Here is a 19,094-nt window from a genome sequence, read left to right as displayed (position 1 = left end):
TCACCACACCACAAAGTCAACACAACTTAACTCGGCCTTGGGTCACAGGTCTGCATTTCAGCACAAAGAATCACACAGGTCTGGGAGCTTGGTTTTGATGCCTCATCCTTCTCCCTCTTCAAAACTGGACTGAAAAGGTTTGGTGAGGTTCTGAGGTTCTGGTTTCTGTAGTTATAGAAAAAGGAAGTATTCCACAAAGGTTTGTTCCTCTTTATTCCCTACCCCATCTCCAGCAGTGATAACTACACCAGGGATGAGGAAGTATTACTTATGCCACCTACAGTTTACCAAAGAAACTTGAACGTGAGAAAAAACAAGAGGAAAACCAAAAAAATCATCCCAAAGTAGGAGGAAATAGAAATAAACAGTTTTGAACTCATGTGATATGACAATTAGTATATGTTAGACCCAATTTGCTGCCAAGCAATCAGACATTAAACTAATTTTTATTGGATTCCAACGTAGATTAAAAATCCATTAAAGGATTAAAAACTGTCAGAAACTTCTTTCAGAGTCATTCCCTCCCTGCAACATTGCACAGTGGTGAAAAAAACTTAATGTTTAAGTGCCACTTTTCTGCTAGTTTTGAGAACAAAGTAACCAAAACCTCTTGACTTTTGCCTTTCCCACTAATCAGGTCAAAATAAAACACTTACACTGATCCTTATCTATCCTGCACAAATACATCTGCTTTAATAACACTGACACTATAGGCAGCTCACATGGAAAGCAACTGGAAGAAAGAGCCTCCTGTGGTTCTGTCCTTAGTAATGGAAGCACCACTTTGGTTGTGCTTTGCTGGCTGAAAACTTCCCAATGGTTTGGACAGGCCTGAAAGGGAAAAGAATGCAGCTTACTGTCTCTCCCCACAGAGCATGAATAACCCAACACACTGCTGAGGGGATCATTTGGATACACACAAAAATCACCCCAATGGAGATAATAAATATTATTTCACAAAAGAAACAGAGCTATGAGTCTCACGATATGCATATTATATGTTTAGCTTATAAAATTGTGAGTATATGACTCTACATACTGGAGTTTACTTCCAAAAGAGCTTTAAAAGCAGCACAATGCAAGCTGGGCTAAGGAGGTACACAAATATTAGCAGAAGATAATCTATCCTGAGAGACACCATACCCTTTTGGTAAACATATCCAACTGTCCTGTCCCAATTCATGCAAAACAGGATATTAGCTACCAACCAGCACAAGCACACAGTGTTAAGCCAGGAAGGAGCAACTGAAAAGGGATATATTAACAAATTACTGTAAAATACCATATGACAAATAAGCACCACAACAACCACCCAGAGAAGTAGCTGCTGGCTACCAAACATAGCTCTTTTAGAGTAAAAATGTCACTACCTCCCAAGTGTATAAATTGACTTAACTTTTGTAAATGCTAGCAATGTCTATTGCAGTACTTGTTCTTACCAAACACACAATACTGTATATTCATACCCACACAGAATCCAAAATATTACATTTCCAAGATTCAGAAGCAGAATGACAAAGAGCACTCGGCTGTGATGCAGCCAAAACCCACAACCTTCTGGGTATTCTTTCTCTCAAAGTTAAGAGTGAGTCTCAGTCAAGTGCTTTCCCCAAATGACCACTTCTTCTACCAAAGCTCATTTAACATTTGCAAATTCTGCCTGACTGGCAGCTGTGCCCAGTGAGCCAGAACAGAGGGAACAGCAGGAAAGCCAGGTCTTCTCGTGTCCTCTTGACTTGTTCCCATCCCAAGTGAAGGCAACCATGTGTCGTAAGAAGGCACCATCCCTATGCTCAGATGCTGTTTCCTCTCCAAATACAACAGAAATGGAATGTCTTGCCTCATAACTATTAACTTTTCAATTATTAGATTATTGAATTATTAGTCTTGAATCAAAGAACTGTTTGAGTTGGAAAAGAGCTCTAAGAGCATAGAGTCCAAGCACTAACCCAGCACCATCAGGCTCACCACTAAGCCATGTGTCCAGGTGCCACACTGACACATCTTTTAAATCCCTCCAGGGCTGGTGACCTCAGCACTTCCCTAACAGCCTGTCCTGATGCTTGACAACCCATCCAATGAAGAAATCTTGCCTAATATCCAATATAAACCTCCCTGGCAGAACCTGAGACCATTTTCTCTTATCCTGTTGCTCATTCCTTGAGAGAAGAGACCAACCCCCACCTGGCTACAGCCTCCTCTCAGGGAGCTGCACAGGGCAATAAGGTCCCTCCTGAGCCCCCTTTCCTCCAGGCTGAGCCCCCTCAGCTGCTCCTCATCTGACCTGAGCTCCAGACCCTTCCTCAGCTCCCTTCCCTTCTCTGGAGAAGCTCCAGCATCTCAATGGTTTTCTTGTTGTGAGGAGCCCAGGATTTGAGGTGCCTCAGCAGTGCCCAGCACGGGGGACAGTCACTGACAGTCACTGCCCTGATCCTGCTGGTCACACCAGTGCTGGTACAAGCCAGGTGCCACTGACCTCCCTGGCCACCTGGGCTCATTTTCAGCCACTGCTGAGCAGTGCCCCAGGTCCTTTCCTGCCAGGAGCTTTCCAGGCCCTCTGCCCCAGCCTGCAGTGCTGCAGGGGGTTGTTGTGGCCTTCCTGCCCTCCAGGAGATCAATGCTCCTGCCCACACTGGTGTCACCTACAAACTCAGTGAGGGTGCCCTTGATCCCCTCATCCAAGTAACTGAGAAAGATGTTGAATAGGTGTGACCCCAATCCCAAACTCTGGGGAACCCCACATGTACCCAGCTGGATGTGGAACCATTCTCCACTGCTCTGGGCTTGGCCAGTTTTTTTGCCCAGTCATTAACTGAACTTGTTCATTCATCTATTGGAGAAATTCTTGATTATTATTGATTTAGGCTGAAATAAGAAATTTTTGTAACTACAGCTCTTATCTTGATGGGAGATTTTGGGTACAGTTACCAGCATTCTTTAACAGAGAAAACTAATTACATTGCACTTCCAAAGGAGATTTACTGGCAATGCTGTAAAATCTCAATCAACTTCATTCATAGTTGTCCCCTTGCTAGGAATGAAGGAGGCAGATGACAAAAGTTAAAGACTTTCTCATTAAAATAAAGGGATAGATGTTCACAAAGAGGCAGAGTATCTCATTCTGTTAAAATAAGCATTTCACTGACCAGAAGTATTGATTTAATTGAAATATAAGATCTCCTCTCTTGCTTTTTTGTGAGTGCTATGGTAAGTACAGAAGGAAGGAAAAGGCACCTCTAAACAATTTTTTGTTAGGGAGAAAAAAAAAAGACATTTTTTTACAGAGTCTGTATGACTAAGCAGATCACCCTCTTCTCCAGTGTTCTCTACTCATTATCTGGGTCTTACTTCTCTCAAGCAGTTGACTATTGTCACTATAAAATAAACAAATTCAGACCCAGACCTGAACTATTCCCATTCATTGGAGAACAGGATGTGAAGCTATGGTTGACAGAAACTTAAAAATGCTGGCTAGGGTAAATCTTACTAGGCATTGTCCAGAATAAGGAACTCCCCCCACCAAAAAAAAAGCAGCTTCCCGAAGAAATTCTTCTCCAGAGATAAGAGGATTACATACCAAAACTGAGGGAAAAATTAGGAAAAAATTTTTCTCTTCTAGGATAACAGCTTTTCCCCAAACATCTGATCTTAAATGCACTGCTTCAATTCTAAATCTTCTCCATTCCATGCAACAACCACCTTGACACCCAGCTTTCAAGGCAGCTGTTGCTCCCTATTTAGAGCCTGTGTTACACTTCATAGCTGAGCACAAAAAGGCACTGGTCTTGTAAAGTTTATTTCTTGGTCCTGTTCTCTAAATTCCTTGACACCTACGGACAAGGAACTTAAAATCCAACTGATGTCACCGCTCCTACAACAACTTCTCAATTTAAGAAAATATTCTTTGTTCCTGCTATCTCCTCCACCCCAGCATCCCCTACAAAAGCAAGCTGATTTTCCTTACTTCCTGTGCCTGGAAGTTTGGCTGCTGAGGTGCATTCCTTAACCCAGGCACTTGTACTAAGGAAGGAATATACAGCTTTTGCACTAATTCAGGAAAGGAGAAGCCACAGCCAGCTGCCTTTTCACACAAGTGTTAAGGAGCAATGCTGCAAGGGTAATCAAACCTCTGGGCAGTAACATTACACTGGGAATGCTGTTACTTTTGCTTCCATCAGAGAATGATGCAAATAATAAATGCAAAGACATGAATAAAAAAGCACACTAAACAGAAGATGGCAACCAAACTCTGATGATAAACCCACCAATTACAGAGACAGAGACGTGCCTTGACACTGACAGAGAGTTTTTAGATTTCACAGGCACCAGAAGGGTAATAAACATTTGGCCTTGATTAAATTACCCATTTTCCCTCTTGTTGACTGCAGCCTCCCAGGCCTCGAACACATTTTCTGCAGCAGCTGCTCTTTTCCCAACTCACACACTGCTCCCACACCATGCCAGCACAACCCCTCTGTGTGGCTGGACAGCAATCTGATTCAGCTGAAAACCCACCAGGAAGCAAAATTCAGTTCCCAAATGTGATCTACCACAAAGTTGCATGAACAGCTTTGTGGGCACAAAAGGAAAAAACAAGCAGTGAGAGAGTGAGAACATGCAGCCCTGAGTGTGGGCTGATCAAGCTGGAGTCACTGTCACCAAGGCCATGCTCTAAGCAGCCAGACACTGCTCCAGTGCAGGGGACAGACAGCATTTCTATCTAAGAAAGTGAGATGGTCCTTGTGATAAAGCTTCCTTACCTTCAAAACTCCAGCCCAAATGATGGTGCATGTAGCCAAGGTGAGACAATCTTCTCAATTGTCTCTCTTTGAGTAATCAAGGAATTACTATGTGGTTTGTGTAAACTGGTTCTGAACTTCATTTTGCTGGACTTATTCAATTGATAAAACCAATGCAATTGCCACTCAAAGCACAGAAGTATAAAGTACATCATGCAGTCAGACATCCTTGCTGTGCACATCTCTCTCCCCACAGCAAATACTCTTAAACTGCCCAAAGCTCAAAGCAAAATATACCTCCTCATGTAAATCCTTGGCATGCAGCATCTTAGTGAGAGCCTCTGTAAAGAGGTCCTTCCATGAGGGCACCAGAAAAGGCAGGATAAGCTGTTTTAGGGAACGGGAAGATAAGCTGTCCCAACCTTGAGACACTGGTAACCTGCACTGACAGAAATTTCTCTGGATCAGGACATGTCCCCTCCGAAATGCACTCAGGGGGACTTGTTAAAGGAACACCTCTATGAGTGATAAAGGGAAGTGATGCAATCTGTACCATGAGAACAAATGGGTAATTTCTTGAACTCCACAAGAGGAATTTACTTTGGCCATAATGACCTCCCCCTTCCTGAGATCAAGGGCTGATTTTTACTACTTGAATAAGAGAATCACTTTCTTTAGCCCTCTGCCTTTCTTCATTTTCTTGCTGTATCTTATTATGTTTGGGATAAGTAGATATTCCTGGGCTGTCCTAGAACATAGACCTTTCCCCAAAATGCAACCAAGATCCACTGTGAGGATCTGGCCATAAATCTGGCCATATGGGTGTATGTAGCCTCTCCTGCACATCCCCTGTACTTGCTTTGTGTTTGTTTCACCCAACACTTGAACTTCACCCAAACTGCTCAGGGAGACACAAACACCCTAGGCATGAGGTCCTCAAAGTCTTCTCCTATCCTTTCTTCTTACAGGAATGCAGTTGCCACTCAGAGACCACTGCTGTGGGTCTCAATTTTCTGACCCAGGCCACAGGTAAACTTTTCCACATTCCATAGCTTATACTAAATATTGTCACAGTCAAGCTGTGATAAAAGTGAGAAGTGACAGGTCCTCTCAGCAACCATTACAAAGATCCCTGTCTGATACTGGATACAGGAGGAATTCTAGCACATTAAAGCCAAATTAAATTTTAAAATCTGAAATCCTTATCTCCTGAGTTCTACAATCTCCTCCAATCCCCAAAATCTTATACAGACTCCCCAACAATTAACTCTGTTCACCTTCAATGTTCCCTGCATAAAGCAACTGCAAAGAGAATCCAGAAGAACATTGTGGGGAGGGAGGGAAGGTAAAGAAACTGTTTACTTATAACCACTTCTGTCTCTCTTCACTGCCTTCCTTCTCTTTGTCAGCAAAATGGGTCAGACAAGATAACAGAAAGGAGAGGAAGAAACGCAGAGGAGACACACCCCCTCCAAGCTGCAAGGAAATTGAAAGATAAACAACTTCCCTCAACAGAAGGATTTACCTCTAAGTCTTCCTGCACAGGCCAGCCCAGGAGTGCAAAAAGAAGAATACAAGACCTTGCCAAAATAATAAGACTTAGAGGGGAAAACATAACACGTGGCTGGAAAATGCTCCAAGGTCAGCAGGACAGCCTCCTTCAGTGATAAAGGAAGTCCCTTCTTAGAGTGCTGACCCTTCCCCAAACCCAGATGTCCTGAACAGACAGATTACATCTGATGCTTGCTGGAACAAGGGCTGGTGTGGGCACACATTCTCTGCAGGAGTTGAGGGGGTGCCTGGGGAAGGCCACCCAGGACAATCTGCCATGGGCAGAGCATCCAGCTCCTGCATTTCCCACGGCCCTTGCCCTGACACATGACTGGGCACGCACCCATCCTGTGATGGGGAAAGGATCAGGATGTCTGCAAAGGTGCCTACCAGGCACAAGCTGCTGTCACAGCCAGATTTGCTTCCAGTGTGCTTCCAGAAGTGTTTAGGAAAACATCCCAAACCCACTGACCACAGAGAATCCACAGACAGCCAGTAATCTCCCTAATGGCCAAGGCAGGAGACGACCCATGGATTTTTCCTTTCTGCATCCTTCACTGCTTTGGCAGACAGAACACAGTAGAACCATTCCTCTGCTGGACAAAGGACACACTGATTTCATACTACCAGAGACACACAAGGCACAGCATCCTTATGCATGCACACCCAGCTACCTCTGCCAGGAAGAGCACATGCAATTTATTCCCCCATTGAAAAATCAATTTCTACAGAATGTAAAGACTACTCACTACTGGGGAGAACATCTTCAGAGCATATTATGAGGATTTTTTGGAGGAAGAATACTGGGGAAGATATTCCAACCTCTTCAGGAAATGAAATAGCCACCCATCCTTCCACATACAGCCCCTTCCTCTGCCCATCACCAAAAATGACAGTGGTTCCCAAAAAAAAAAGATCACAAATATTTGATTTCATTTAAGTACATGGTATATACAAGCACATTAATTCCCTCAAGAGAAAATATACACTCAATAGATTGAAAGGAGTGCTGTAAGAGAACAACCACCACCACCAGATCCTGTGAGTGACTCTAGCATGTGCAGGAAGAGTCTGGACACTGGGTGAGATCTGTTTAGCAAGTGCCAATGCCCCTGCACTTGTGTGGTGGCAGGTACACTCATCCATTTACAGTGCATTTCCTCACCCAGATCTTCCAAATGAAACTCCATCCTGACTTGATGACTTCTGGAGATTGAGACATCCTGATTTTCCTTAATACTTATAAGCATCTTTCTAATGTCTCCAGTGGTTAATCACATTCACTGTTAACAATCTGTGCCTCTTTCCTAATTTGAAATAATCTTTTTAACTTCCAGGCACTGGCTGCTATTGTATCTTTTCCCATTAAATTAAAGAGCCTTTGGTACACAGCCTATTCTGCCCAAAGAAAATTGAGAAACTTTTAAATACCTTCTGATAAGCTAAACCGATTGAGCAGTTCAAGAAAAAGTTTTATAATGAGCAGTTTAATCCCTGAAATAACATTGAACACTACATCTTTCTTGTCTTTGAACATCTCTTTAAAAACACCAACATTAAACCTTGTCAAAATACTCTGCAACTGATTTCACCTCTCTGTCCTCATTCAGTATTTCCTGTTATTATAAATGTACGTTAGTATTTAAAAATTAATTAGCTTATTTTAAGCTCTGAGGACTCACTGCCATATATCTGCTCTTCTCCTGCCATCCTTTCCAAGGTCACTGGTTTCTGGAAGCACAATTCTGTATTCTAAACCTACAGCCTCCAGTCTTTCCCATAACATGCATAACATGCCCCAGCTCTATAAAAACATTTGGCCATATTAAACCCAGTTACCCAAACAACTCAGAGGACACTGTACAGCTGCTGCTCCTTCTTCATGCTTCACCACTCAGGCACAACCTTTACATAATCCACAAATTTGAATAGCTCTAATTTCATGTTTTCTTCCAGGCCACTGACAAAATTACTACAAAGCTCTGGACCTACTATAAATCCCTGAAAAAATCTTCCATTCACATTCTATTTTCCACATCCACTGTTTTTAATCCAGTTGTTGACTCATAGATCACACATGAAACTGTATCTGTTGAACAACATTCACTTTTCAACAACACCCTCACTGACTGAAGCAGTCATGGGAATACAATTACCACACAAATCCCATTTGTAAGTATGTGTTTGATACAAGAGATTTAATTAGAATTTTTTGATCTTCCAGAGCACTGCTACTCCCCAGCCACGTAACAAAGTCTCTTTTGCTTCACTAATTTTGAGTAAATCCCACCAGCAGCCCTCCTCAATCAATTCCTTTTGGAACAACATTCCATTTCCCATGTTGACTCAGCAGGCAGCTGGAGCACCTGTGCTCCACTATCCACTCCCAGGCTTGGACAGGTGCACAGATTTTGCTTGGTTTGGGGTTTGGTTTGTTGTTGTTGTATCAGCAACAAACAGCTAGAGCAATTCACATAAGATCAATACATTTTAACAACCTATTTATTCTGGATTCAACAACTCCAAATATAATAACCCACATTTCACTGATGCTGATGTTCTGGGTAAGACTGGAGAAAATCTTTGATTGAATTACCATGTCTCTAAAATGTCATTTCCCTAGTTCTGTTGGGCTAGAAAAGTTCTCTTCACAAGAATTTTAGATAAAAACCTTCACTGTGAAGAGAAGATAGTACAAGTCAAAATTATGGTACTTCTACTGTGTTTAAATTCCTTCTTATCCTGTGGTTGCCCTACAAGCCCCTTCTACCCGACCAGCCAGGTTCTGCATTTCTGCTGGTCAATTCTGCCCTTGCACAGCTCCACTTCTTGGGTAATTAGATCAAGCTGGTTTGACACAGAGAACACCAGAGTAAAGTTTTCTGCCAAATCACTACAAAACCCCTTTAATTGCTTTTATAAGTTTAGTGCCTCTCTTATATAAAGCATGTTGTTTTGCACTTGAGTCGACCAAAGTCCTCCTGGTTTGGTGTAAGTTTCAATGTATTTGTAACCCAGGAAAGCACGTGGGCATGGTGAGCTTTTCCACCTTTGCTTTTCTACTTATCTGCCATCCACCAGCATAGAAACAGTTACAGTGGCAGAAGAGAAATTTTGCTAATATGCTCAATTCTTGGCTAGCTCCTACCAGTACCATTGTGTGTCCCTGTGAAGAAAAGGAGGAGAGAGTAATTAAAGTCATACCAGCAAGCAGCTAGTTCATCTCATCAACTCTCCTCTGCTTCAAAGAGGTGCCCAAGAAGCAAATGGTAGTTGCACTTTGCAGCTCAGAAATTCCTCTTAGGATTTAGGGCAGGAGTATAGGGCACAGTCTGTATGGTCTGAATGCTGCACTCTGTGTTCATACCACAAGCTGCACTGATTGCATCAAACAGATTTCTTCAGCCTGGTTTCAAAGCAACTGGCTAAAGGTCTTCCCCTAAAGATTTCTGCATCTTTGAATGAGATCTTTAGTCATGAAGTTATGCAGCACTTTTCCCCAGCACAAGGATCAATATTTCCTCCAGACAAGTGCCTACCAGCCTTTACATCTTTCCCAATGCTTGAATAACTGACTGTCACTAACACCAAACTTGGATCATTCTTCCTTTCTTTCTTTGTGCATTCCAACTTGCAGATACACCTTCAGAACAGCAGCTTTGGGACAAGCTGACAGGCCACCCCAGAGGGCTTCAAATCACTGCTCCCACTTGCAGGTTTTAGAGCACAATGAAAAAGCTGCTATGAGCTCTAAGTGATGGATGTAACACTTCAAGTGAGTCACAGACACCTTTGAAATGCCACAAGATTTTTGGAGGTGTCAGACTGACCCCAACTCCAGCATTACCACTGAGTAAGAGCAAGATTTCAATTACTGCAGCTGCTCTGAGATTGCAATAGCACTGAATCAGCCTTGCTCACAGGAATGCACAGAAATGCTGCTACTCCACATCAGGCAGAAATTGAGTCAATAGTGCATCTGACCTTTAAGAATTTCTGAAAGGTTATTTTCTATACCTTGAGATATTTTTCTAAGTAACAAATCTTATTGATATTCTTATGTAGTTTTACATCTGCATGAATGAAAGCAATATATACTTTTTTCACCTTTCTATTCCCCCTCAAAATTTGTTTCAACTTCAGGTATACCAATTTTCAGCAAATGTGCAGTTGGCATTTGCTGGTTATCACATACAAAATACTGATCAATAACTCACTATTATTTAGAATGGCATGCCACCAGCCAGCTGGTTCTAAAACATGATAACTTAAAAAAAACAAACAACAAAACAATACCACCACATTCTCAGAAACTCAACCAGCTTTTAAAGGTTCCTATTCAACAAATTTTACCTTCTCATACCAGCAAGAAGCTAGGTCCTGTAATTCCACCTTCTTTCTTCTCCCACCATATAATGACACTTGATTTCATCAGCTAATTCTGTCCCTTTCTCAAACAACAAAGGATTATTTATTATTTCATCATTCCCCTTCCTCTTTAAGATTGTTTCTTAATAAGCATAAAGCCCTAAAAATTAAAGGTGAGGTTTCTAAAAGTTAACAAAAAACACAATTTTCACTCATTGTTTCAAAATGCGAAAATATCAGATTCTACACAAGTCTTCTTCTGTGCTGGCAAAATTACTCAATAAGCACTGATTTGGGTGGCAGAGCTCTCTATACCCCAGCTCTCTGTAAATTATTTTCATATGGCTAAAATACTGCTCAAACACAACAAATTCTTGTCTTGAGATGAGCACTCTCTGAAACAATTTCAGCTGTAATAAACTCAACAATCAGGTAAATATAATGCAGAAATTACTTCGTGTAAGCAGAAAACATGTCTCAAAACTATATTTGTACCAAGGATCTAGGAATAGTAAACAGTACTTAACCTCTGCAGGAGCTAAGTTCTGGAGAACTGGGTTTAAAATAAGAGACTTTGTTAGCAGAGAATATTATCCCACAGGGTATTGTCTCCCAAAAACTTCTGGCACCTGATGGAAACAAATCCAGAGAAATTACAGGAACATTGTTGTATGGTAACTAACAGCATTCTTAAAAACCTTGTACCCAACTTTCATTCAACTGATACCCATTTTCACCATGTTTGAAAGCACACCTCCTGCACTGTTACATTCTGGATTTGATCACAAGGATTCAACTCCATCCCCATGGGAAAAGCTTGCCACTCCCATCCTAGCTCAGTGACTGGATACATCTTCAAGAAGTGTTTCAAAGGACAAAATCCTGAGAAACAAAGTGAAGGCAAGGCAACAGGCCTGTCAGCTGGGAACTCAGGATACCTGTGACAACAGAAGACCTAAGAAAGGGAGCCAGGGAGCCAAGAGTCGTACTAGTGACAACTGGAACATGTGGAGAAGGATGGAACAAGTGCTGCTCAGTGCTGCAGGGGGTGTGATGTGATGTGACATGTGTGTACCCACGAATGAGGCTTGCAGAGCTGTGTGGCAGCAGGGTGAGGGACATCAGTGCTACAAATACATCCCTGCACACAGGAGATGAAGCACTGGGCTGTACCAGCAGGAGCACAGCCCCCTGACCCAGGGAAACCAGGGCTCCCTGGCACTCAGCACTTTTCAGAGCCACTGCAAACAGCACAGGCAGTTCTGGGCACCCCCAGTACATACCAGGCACTGATCAACCAGAGTGGGCTTGGTGGAGGGGCACAGAGATGCTCAGAGGGACAAAGCTGTGTGAGGAGAGGCTGTGGGAGATCCAGACTGCACAAGAAAAGGCTCTGGGGAGCTGACAGCAGATCTGCTGGACCTCCAGGGGGTCTGTGCACAGGGGCACACAGCAGGACAGCAGACACAAACTGCAATGGTGCAGGTGTGACCTGACCCAGAGAAAAGGCCTTTCCTTTCCTGGTGAGGACAGTCAAGCACCAGAGCAAGGACACAGAAACTGACAAACCTTTGTCTTCAGAGGGTTTAAGACCTGAATGAACAAAGTCCTGGTCTGAGCTTGGTGTACATCTCACTTTAGGCAGCAGGTTGGAGTAGACACCTCCTGAGGCCCTTTCCAGTCAGAATTATTTCCCAATGTCAACTTGGATCCCAGAGAACACCACAATGTCCTGCTACAGATTTACTATGCCAGGTTATACCTTTCAAATCTTCATTAAAATGCTACCACTGTTGAGAGGAGATAAAACCCTTGCTGTTTGGTTCATCTCCTCACAAGAGCACAGGTTCCCGCCCAGGATCCGCAATCGCCTTGAGTATCTAATCTGGAATTCCAAGAGATTGTAGAGGTCAGAAGTTACCACTGAGTGCAGAACAAGTGGAACCCAGTGCCTAAACATTCAGAGCTTTTTTAGGAGAAGGTGGTGTTTACTCCGAGGTAGAAAATGTCACATATTCACAACAGCTCTTCCTTAAAGTAGCAACTGTCTATTTCTTGAAAATTTCACATTCAGCACCTGCGCTTAAGGAACAACCCCTACATTCTGATGCTGCTAAGGCACAGGGTGAGAAGCTGTGTTGTTCTCTCTGTATATTCAGAGTCTACAGCTCCACACCTGGGAAAAAAAGCCAGCAAACCAAAACCATGGCAGCTCCCACCAGGAGCACCTGCAGTGGTCTAAGCAGACTGCTTTGTTTTTATTCTTCTGCTGGGTGCTGCTGCCCCTAGAGCAGAGCTACTTAAACAAAGGCTGTTACTCTAAATTAATTGATTCTGCATTGAAGCACCTAGAGACCACTGACAAGGCCCATTACTCTAAGTCAGGAAGGGGAGCTACCACCTTCAACCAGGCAGCAGAACATCTCAAACCAACACAGAAGTTTCTGCAGTGATTTCCTACAGGCTAAGTGATTATTCACCAAGTATGATGCTTGCATAACCATACAAAGGATATCCAATGTTAACAGTTATAAAGACAAGCAAATGTAACCATCTTATTAGCATTAAAAAAAAAAAAAAAAGGAAAAAAGAACTATTACTTCCTTTTACTGTTTGGATTTTTCCTGTTTAGTGTTTTGGGTTTGGAGTTTTTCTTTTTGGTTTTTTAAATCAAAATTCCCCCACCTGCACACAGACTGGAGGGATGTAGTAAACTTTTTAAGGCACCAGTTTTGTACCAATCGACTAAGAGACAGGAGGGGATTTCAATGGAGTTTGCAAGCATCTCTCAAATGCGAGCACTGAAACATACAGCCACCCAAAACCCATCCTCGGAGGGAGCAAGTTAAAAAGCTGGAGGCGGGATCCGGACAGGAGAGGTAACAGGATCAGCAGCACCAGCTCGGCACACCGAGCCTTCCCCTTCCATGGCTCACGAACAAGTCTCACGCAGACAATAAATTATGACTTTGCACGACTGTTTAGCAGTCCCACGGACCGTGTTTACCACTCCCACAGATCGCTGGGCCACAGCAGAGCGTGACAGCGGCCGTGCCCGGGCTCCGCCAGGCCCCTCCGTGTGAGCACGGCGCTGCCGGCACGGGCGGACCCCCGGGAGCCCCGGCACCCCACGGGGGGCGAGCGCACCCCCGGCCGGCTCCCCCACAGCCACAGCCCCGCTCAGGCCCCGAAGCTCGGTCGGGTGCGCCCCGGGCCGGCCGCCCCGCTCCCGGCGGCGGCTGCAGCCTCAGCCCCGGGCCCGGCCCCGCAGCCCCCGGCTCCTCGCCCCGCACCGGGACCCGCCCCCCGGGCGGCCCGGCAGCACCGCCCCTCCGCCCTCCCACCCCCGCGTCGCTCCCGGCCCCTCGGACCGCGGCGGCCGCTGCCCCGCCGCCCCCAGCCGGCGCCCACCGCGGGCCGGGCGGGCACCCCGCGCACACCCCCGGCGGGGCGGGCGGGCCTTCGCCGGCGTGCCCTGCCCGGCCCGCTCCGCTCCCATTGTGGCGGCGGCCCCGCAGCGCTGCGCTCTCACCTGGGCGGCGGGCGGGGGCTGCGGCCCGGCGGCCCCGGGAGCTGCGGCCGCCCCGGGAGCTCCGGGAGCTGCGGCCGCCCCGCCGCCTCCTCCCGCCTCCGCCGCTCCTCGGGCTCCGCCGCCGCTCGGGGCCGCCCCCCGTCGCAGCGCCCGCCTCGTCCCCCGGGCAGCAACAGGCGCCTCCGCCGCGAAGGTTCCGCAGGGCGCAGAAAGGTTCCCCCCGGCCCGCGGGGTCCCGGGGCTGGAGCGAAATGGGGCGGGATGAGGGGCCCCGGCTGCTGCTGCCCCTGCCATGGGCTGTGAGGAGAGAGACTGCAAAGGGCAACCCCCCACCGCCCGCGGAAAGCGGCTAATTAGCCACAGGGACCCGTGGTCATTAAGGCTCCAGACAGGGACAATGAGGAGCTTAGCTTAGCTCCGGGCCTTGGCCCCTCAGGGTTACTGCCCTCCACATGCATAAAAACCCATCTCGCTCCGAGCCCCTGCTCTAGCCTGGGTTCTTCACAGGAGGGAACTTTATTTCTCGTACTCAGTGATACAGGACCCATTTATGTTCACCCTGTTCTCCTGCCAGAGCCTGGCTCTGCTGCCTCCCAACCCTGCCCACAGGCACTGGCAACCCTCGCTGAGCCCATCCAAACCTTCTCCAGCTCCACATTCCCACTTCCCTCAGCCTGTTAAACCCTAACCTTTCTGCAGCCTCCCCAAGGTTCTTTGCAATTCAAAGCCTCACATAACAGGGGTATCCAGAAGTGGAGGCAGCATTTCAGATATGAGGGCTGAGGAAAAGGTGAGTTCCTTGCTCATCTCCATGGGCTGGCTATGGTCCCACAGAGTGAGAGCCCAGTGTGCCCATGGCCTCTGTCACTGCCAGGACACCCTGCTGACACCACACCAAGATGCTCAGCCTGCACAGCAGCCTGAGTTCTGTGTTTACATCTGTTACAGGGAGCAAAAAGCACAAGTCCAACAGAGAAAGTGCCTGTCTGGTTCCCCCACCCTCAAATACCCAGAGCAAGAAAAATACAAGTGGGAGACTGGCATCTGGGCCTGGGTATGTACTGGCAACCTGAGCATCATCAGTGTAACTCAACTGTGAGTCCTTCAGGGGCCTCCTGGGTTTTGGGGAAGCCAGAGCTGATCCAAAATAAAAAGGACACAGCACCCACCATCTCACAAACAGTGTGCCCCAGGGTACTTGGCAAAGGCATGAAGGGATCACCGTAAACCTTCGCCTTTCTGCCCATCTAGACATATCCAAATCCTCTATGGGACCTTCTACTGTTAAACCTGATATCAAAGTCCATATTTTCCTTCCCTGCCTCAGCCTGTCACACAGGGGAGGCCTTCAGAGAGAAGGATGGTGGCAGAGACCTCAGAAGCAACAGAACAAGTCCAAGTTAAAGCAGGCAGAATGCCCCCAGCAGAGCAGGGAAGAGTTTTTATGGGATTTTAATGTGTTATGCTTCGGGCATTTGCCCCACAGCAACATGGACAAGCACAGCCCAGGTGAGGGTGGTTGCTTCATAGGCCAGTACTCTGAGCACTCCAGCAGCTAAGCACCTTCTCCTTATTTCTAAAAGAAAACAGCCTAGAAAGTTATTCTTGGTTTCTGTAGATGTACAACCACAAGATACCATGCATCTTTCACAGCCAACAAATCTTTGCAGTGGGACATTCATGTTTTCTGCTGGAGACCTTGGGCTGGGTCTGCAGAGCTCATCCCTTCACAGCTCCACATCTGCCACACTTCCCCAGCAGGCAGCTCATGCTGCAGCCTCAGTCCTCCCACTGATGCCACCCAAAGCACTCAGTCCCAGCAGTAAGTGGGGTTATGACTGCTGGTTTGCAACGCTGAGGCTGGAGTTGCACCATCCAGAGAGAACCGGGGTAACAAAGTCAGGTGTTATTTCTTAAGGAAATACCTTCAAGTCCCACCACATACAACAGGTCTGGCTCCTTAAGCAGGTACCAGCTGTCCTTTACTATCTCTGGTGGAGGATTGGTTTGTAGCAATGACTCCTCCCAGAATAAGCAAATAAAGAAATGGTCAGAAATCTTCCAGGTGGGATCAGTGGTTGCCCCATAACATCAGTGGAGCAGCCACCTACACAACCCCCCAAGTGCTTTTGCAGCCTTTCACACATCAGCCATCAACAAAAGAGCTCTACAAAGAGCCACAGGACAGTGGCTGGTTGCTCACAACAACCTGTGACCTCTGCCCTTCCCTCATGTCCTATGTCTCAGCTGAATAGGACAGGGCACCTGCAGCAGACTTTACTCTGAGCTGGGCAGGCATCCAAGTATTGGGAAATTCCTGTAGCTGGGTGTTGGGAAGCACCAAAGCAAAGGGACATGGAGCACTCCTCCTGCTTTGCCAGGCTCTGTTTCAGTCTCAGAGTTGACACTCAGCTTTTTAAACCCAACCAGTGCACAGACCCAAGGGGAGACCCATAAGATCTGAAGAGCAGTTGATTTTGGCCTGCAGATCAGGATGTGGGGGTGGAATATGTGAACAGCTACAGAACAATCCCCACCTGGGTCCCTGGCTGTCTAGAACACCCCACTGCACTGGGTCTCCTTTGGAGATCCCTGCGCATATCCAAGGAACAGCACAGCCACACCTCTAGGGTGAATCAAGCTGACTGATTGATGCCCTACAACTGGATCCCAAAAGAGCAAAGCAGACATTGTCTTAATACAGGAAAGGCCATCAGATTTCAAAGCAAGAGCTTCAACTTCTGACTCTTTAAATGCTCATATCATTTACAGTCTGAATGGGGTTCTTGGGCAGTATCAGTTACATGGATTAGGAGCTGTAGAGGACATAAGTACAATTCCTCTTCCTGAGTTTTTTACAGCTTAATGGACAGGAAGCATTGTTGATGAGCCTCCAGCTTCTTACACTATGACCAGAATCTCCCCATCTTCCCTTTGTGATTTTCTGTCCTAGAATCACTCTCAATTAACAGTACAAAAATAAAACCCATGTCATCCATCTCTCCTAAGCTGCACATGCATTATTCATCACCATGCCCTAATTGATTCTCTTATAACCATGAGCACTTCTGCACTTGGCTGTGTTCTTCTTGTCCAGCAGAGCACAATTTATGAAGTTTTATTCCACTTGGAAAAGGCACTTTCAAAGTGGTGCCTTCCATGACTTTTCTGATGAGAACACCAGGTTTGATCTCAATGCATACAGACTTCAGTTCTGAGTTTTGTGCCCAGATAAAAGTGTCAGTCAAGTGGCTCTGGTGCACTGATGCTCAGTGTCCTGACTGGGAGGTCAGTACTGTTCCAGATACTCTGGGCCCTCTTCCCCATAGCAGGATCTATAAAAGAGGTAAAAGGAAAGATTTGAAAAGGGCTCCACAGCCCTGATTAAATGCTCTGAAATGTGTAATCTATAAAACATGTAGGGAGCTAAAATGCCCTTGCAACAGCTTTCCATGGAAGTTAGAGAAGCATCTCCTGAACTACTCAGCCAGAGGACAAGATTCTCTGGAGGCTCCCTCTAGAGCAAGAGAAAAATACATATCCCATTTACATGAGGATAACTCAGCTTTGCCTTCAGCACCCTGACATTAGAATACCTCTGTATTCTTTCATCCTAAGATTTGACCAGGTTTTCTGGGAACTGAAAGCCTGTGACAAAAAGCTTAGAAACAGCACATTTTATCAATGTGCAGTCCAGACACTCAGTGAGATGAGCGGGTCTGAATTTCACTCTGCAACCCAAGCAAATACAAGTCATCATATGACACCATATACAAAGCAATTAATAAATTAAACCTCACCATTGGCACAAATATGTTAGCTTTGATGGGACCATATATCACAGCAATTTCTTCTCAATTTCCTCTCTAGTGACAGCACAATTCCTCCTACTGGTGGAGGAAGATCCTTCTCTTTGATCCTTCTATTTCAAATGTGGGGTCTAACCTGTTATGTCAACTGCCACTGAATGGACACAGACATCAGTATGCCATGGTGACACCGCTTGTGCTCCCTGAAGACCTTCTGTGGCCAGGGCTGTCACACAGTGCTCTGCCTCACCACCATTCACCATTAACCTCATCTGAGTTGCCTCCATTTCCTCATGCCTTTACAAGTCTCTGGTATTCCTCATTTCTCCATTTGCTGCTTGTTCCAGGTGCTATTTACTGGTCCCTTTGCTTGCTGCTGCACTGTTCCAGTGTGAAAGAAAGGGGGACGCTCCAGCCAGTCCCTCACAGGGAGCCCATCCCAGCTACAGGATGGGAAACCTGACAGTGCTGCCAAGCTGTTTTCATTCATCCTGAGAGAAGTGAAAAACCAGAAACAGAAGTTCAGTCAGTTTCTAATATCCCAAGGTATCGTTGAGCTTTGTGCTGAAGGATTTGGTCAAGGAGCCACGAGGGAGCCCCGGCTCAGAGCAGCCTGCTGGGTTTGTGGTGCCCAGCCCCAAGGGCATTAATCAGCGGCACGATGGCTGAATTTCACCCGCACTGCCACACTCAGCCTGCAGCCTCCTCTTCCCCCGCTAGAAGGGGCTGAGAACCAGCCACGGCAGGGCAGGGAGTGAAACAAGGGAGTTTCATCATGGGCAAGCTCAAGACACACGAAACAACTCGAACACTTTCACCACACGAAACAACTCGAACACTTCCTCTGCCTCTCTGCACTAGCCCAAGCCAGAAAGGATTCAGGGTCCCGACAAAGCAGGATCTCTCTGCTTGAAAAGTCGGCACTTTGGTTTCTGAACCCTCTGGTGAGCTGCTCTGGGGAGGATTTCAGTACTGAAACACTGTAATGTCAGTGCATAACTCAGCACAGCACTGCTCACCTGAAACAGTCTTCAGCCTTCAACACTCCATTTTCAAACACTGGGTGCAGAAGGTGAAACAAGGCACCACTTCTTC

At 46.1% G+C, this 19,094-nt stretch overlaps 2 protein-coding genes across 3 annotated transcripts in view; one reads left to right on the top strand and one right to left on the bottom strand.

The window, feature by feature from the left end:
* RAD54L2 (RAD54 like 2) overlaps positions 1-14,321 on the bottom strand; it is a 68,825-nt gene extending 54,504 nt beyond the window's left edge. For both annotated transcript variants that reach the window (XM_059479836.1, XM_059479834.1), the window contains exon 1: positions 14,191-14,321. The gene's annotated coding sequence lies outside the window, so the exon portion shown is untranslated. The remainder of the gene's footprint in view (positions 1-14,190) is intronic.
* On the top strand, positions 11,740-14,543 carry LOC132077987 (basic proline-rich protein-like). The gene is made up of 3 exons (XM_059479806.1): positions 11,740-11,769; positions 13,677-13,860; positions 13,930-14,543. The coding sequence occupies exons 1-3, from the start codon at positions 11,740-11,742 to the stop codon at positions 14,541-14,543; spliced, it is 828 nt and encodes a 275-aa protein (XP_059335789.1).
* The last annotated feature ends 4,551 nt before the right edge of the window (positions 14,544-19,094 follow it).

Source organism: Ammospiza nelsoni, chromosome 11 (genome assembly GCF_027579445.1).
Source record: "Ammospiza nelsoni isolate bAmmNel1 chromosome 11, bAmmNel1.pri, whole genome shotgun sequence".
In the NCBI taxonomy this organism is placed as follows: Eukaryota; Metazoa; Chordata; class Aves; order Passeriformes; family Passerellidae; genus Ammospiza; species Ammospiza nelsoni.
Note: the sequence above shows the minus strand (reverse complement) of the source record. Positions and strands in the feature narration are given on the sequence as shown.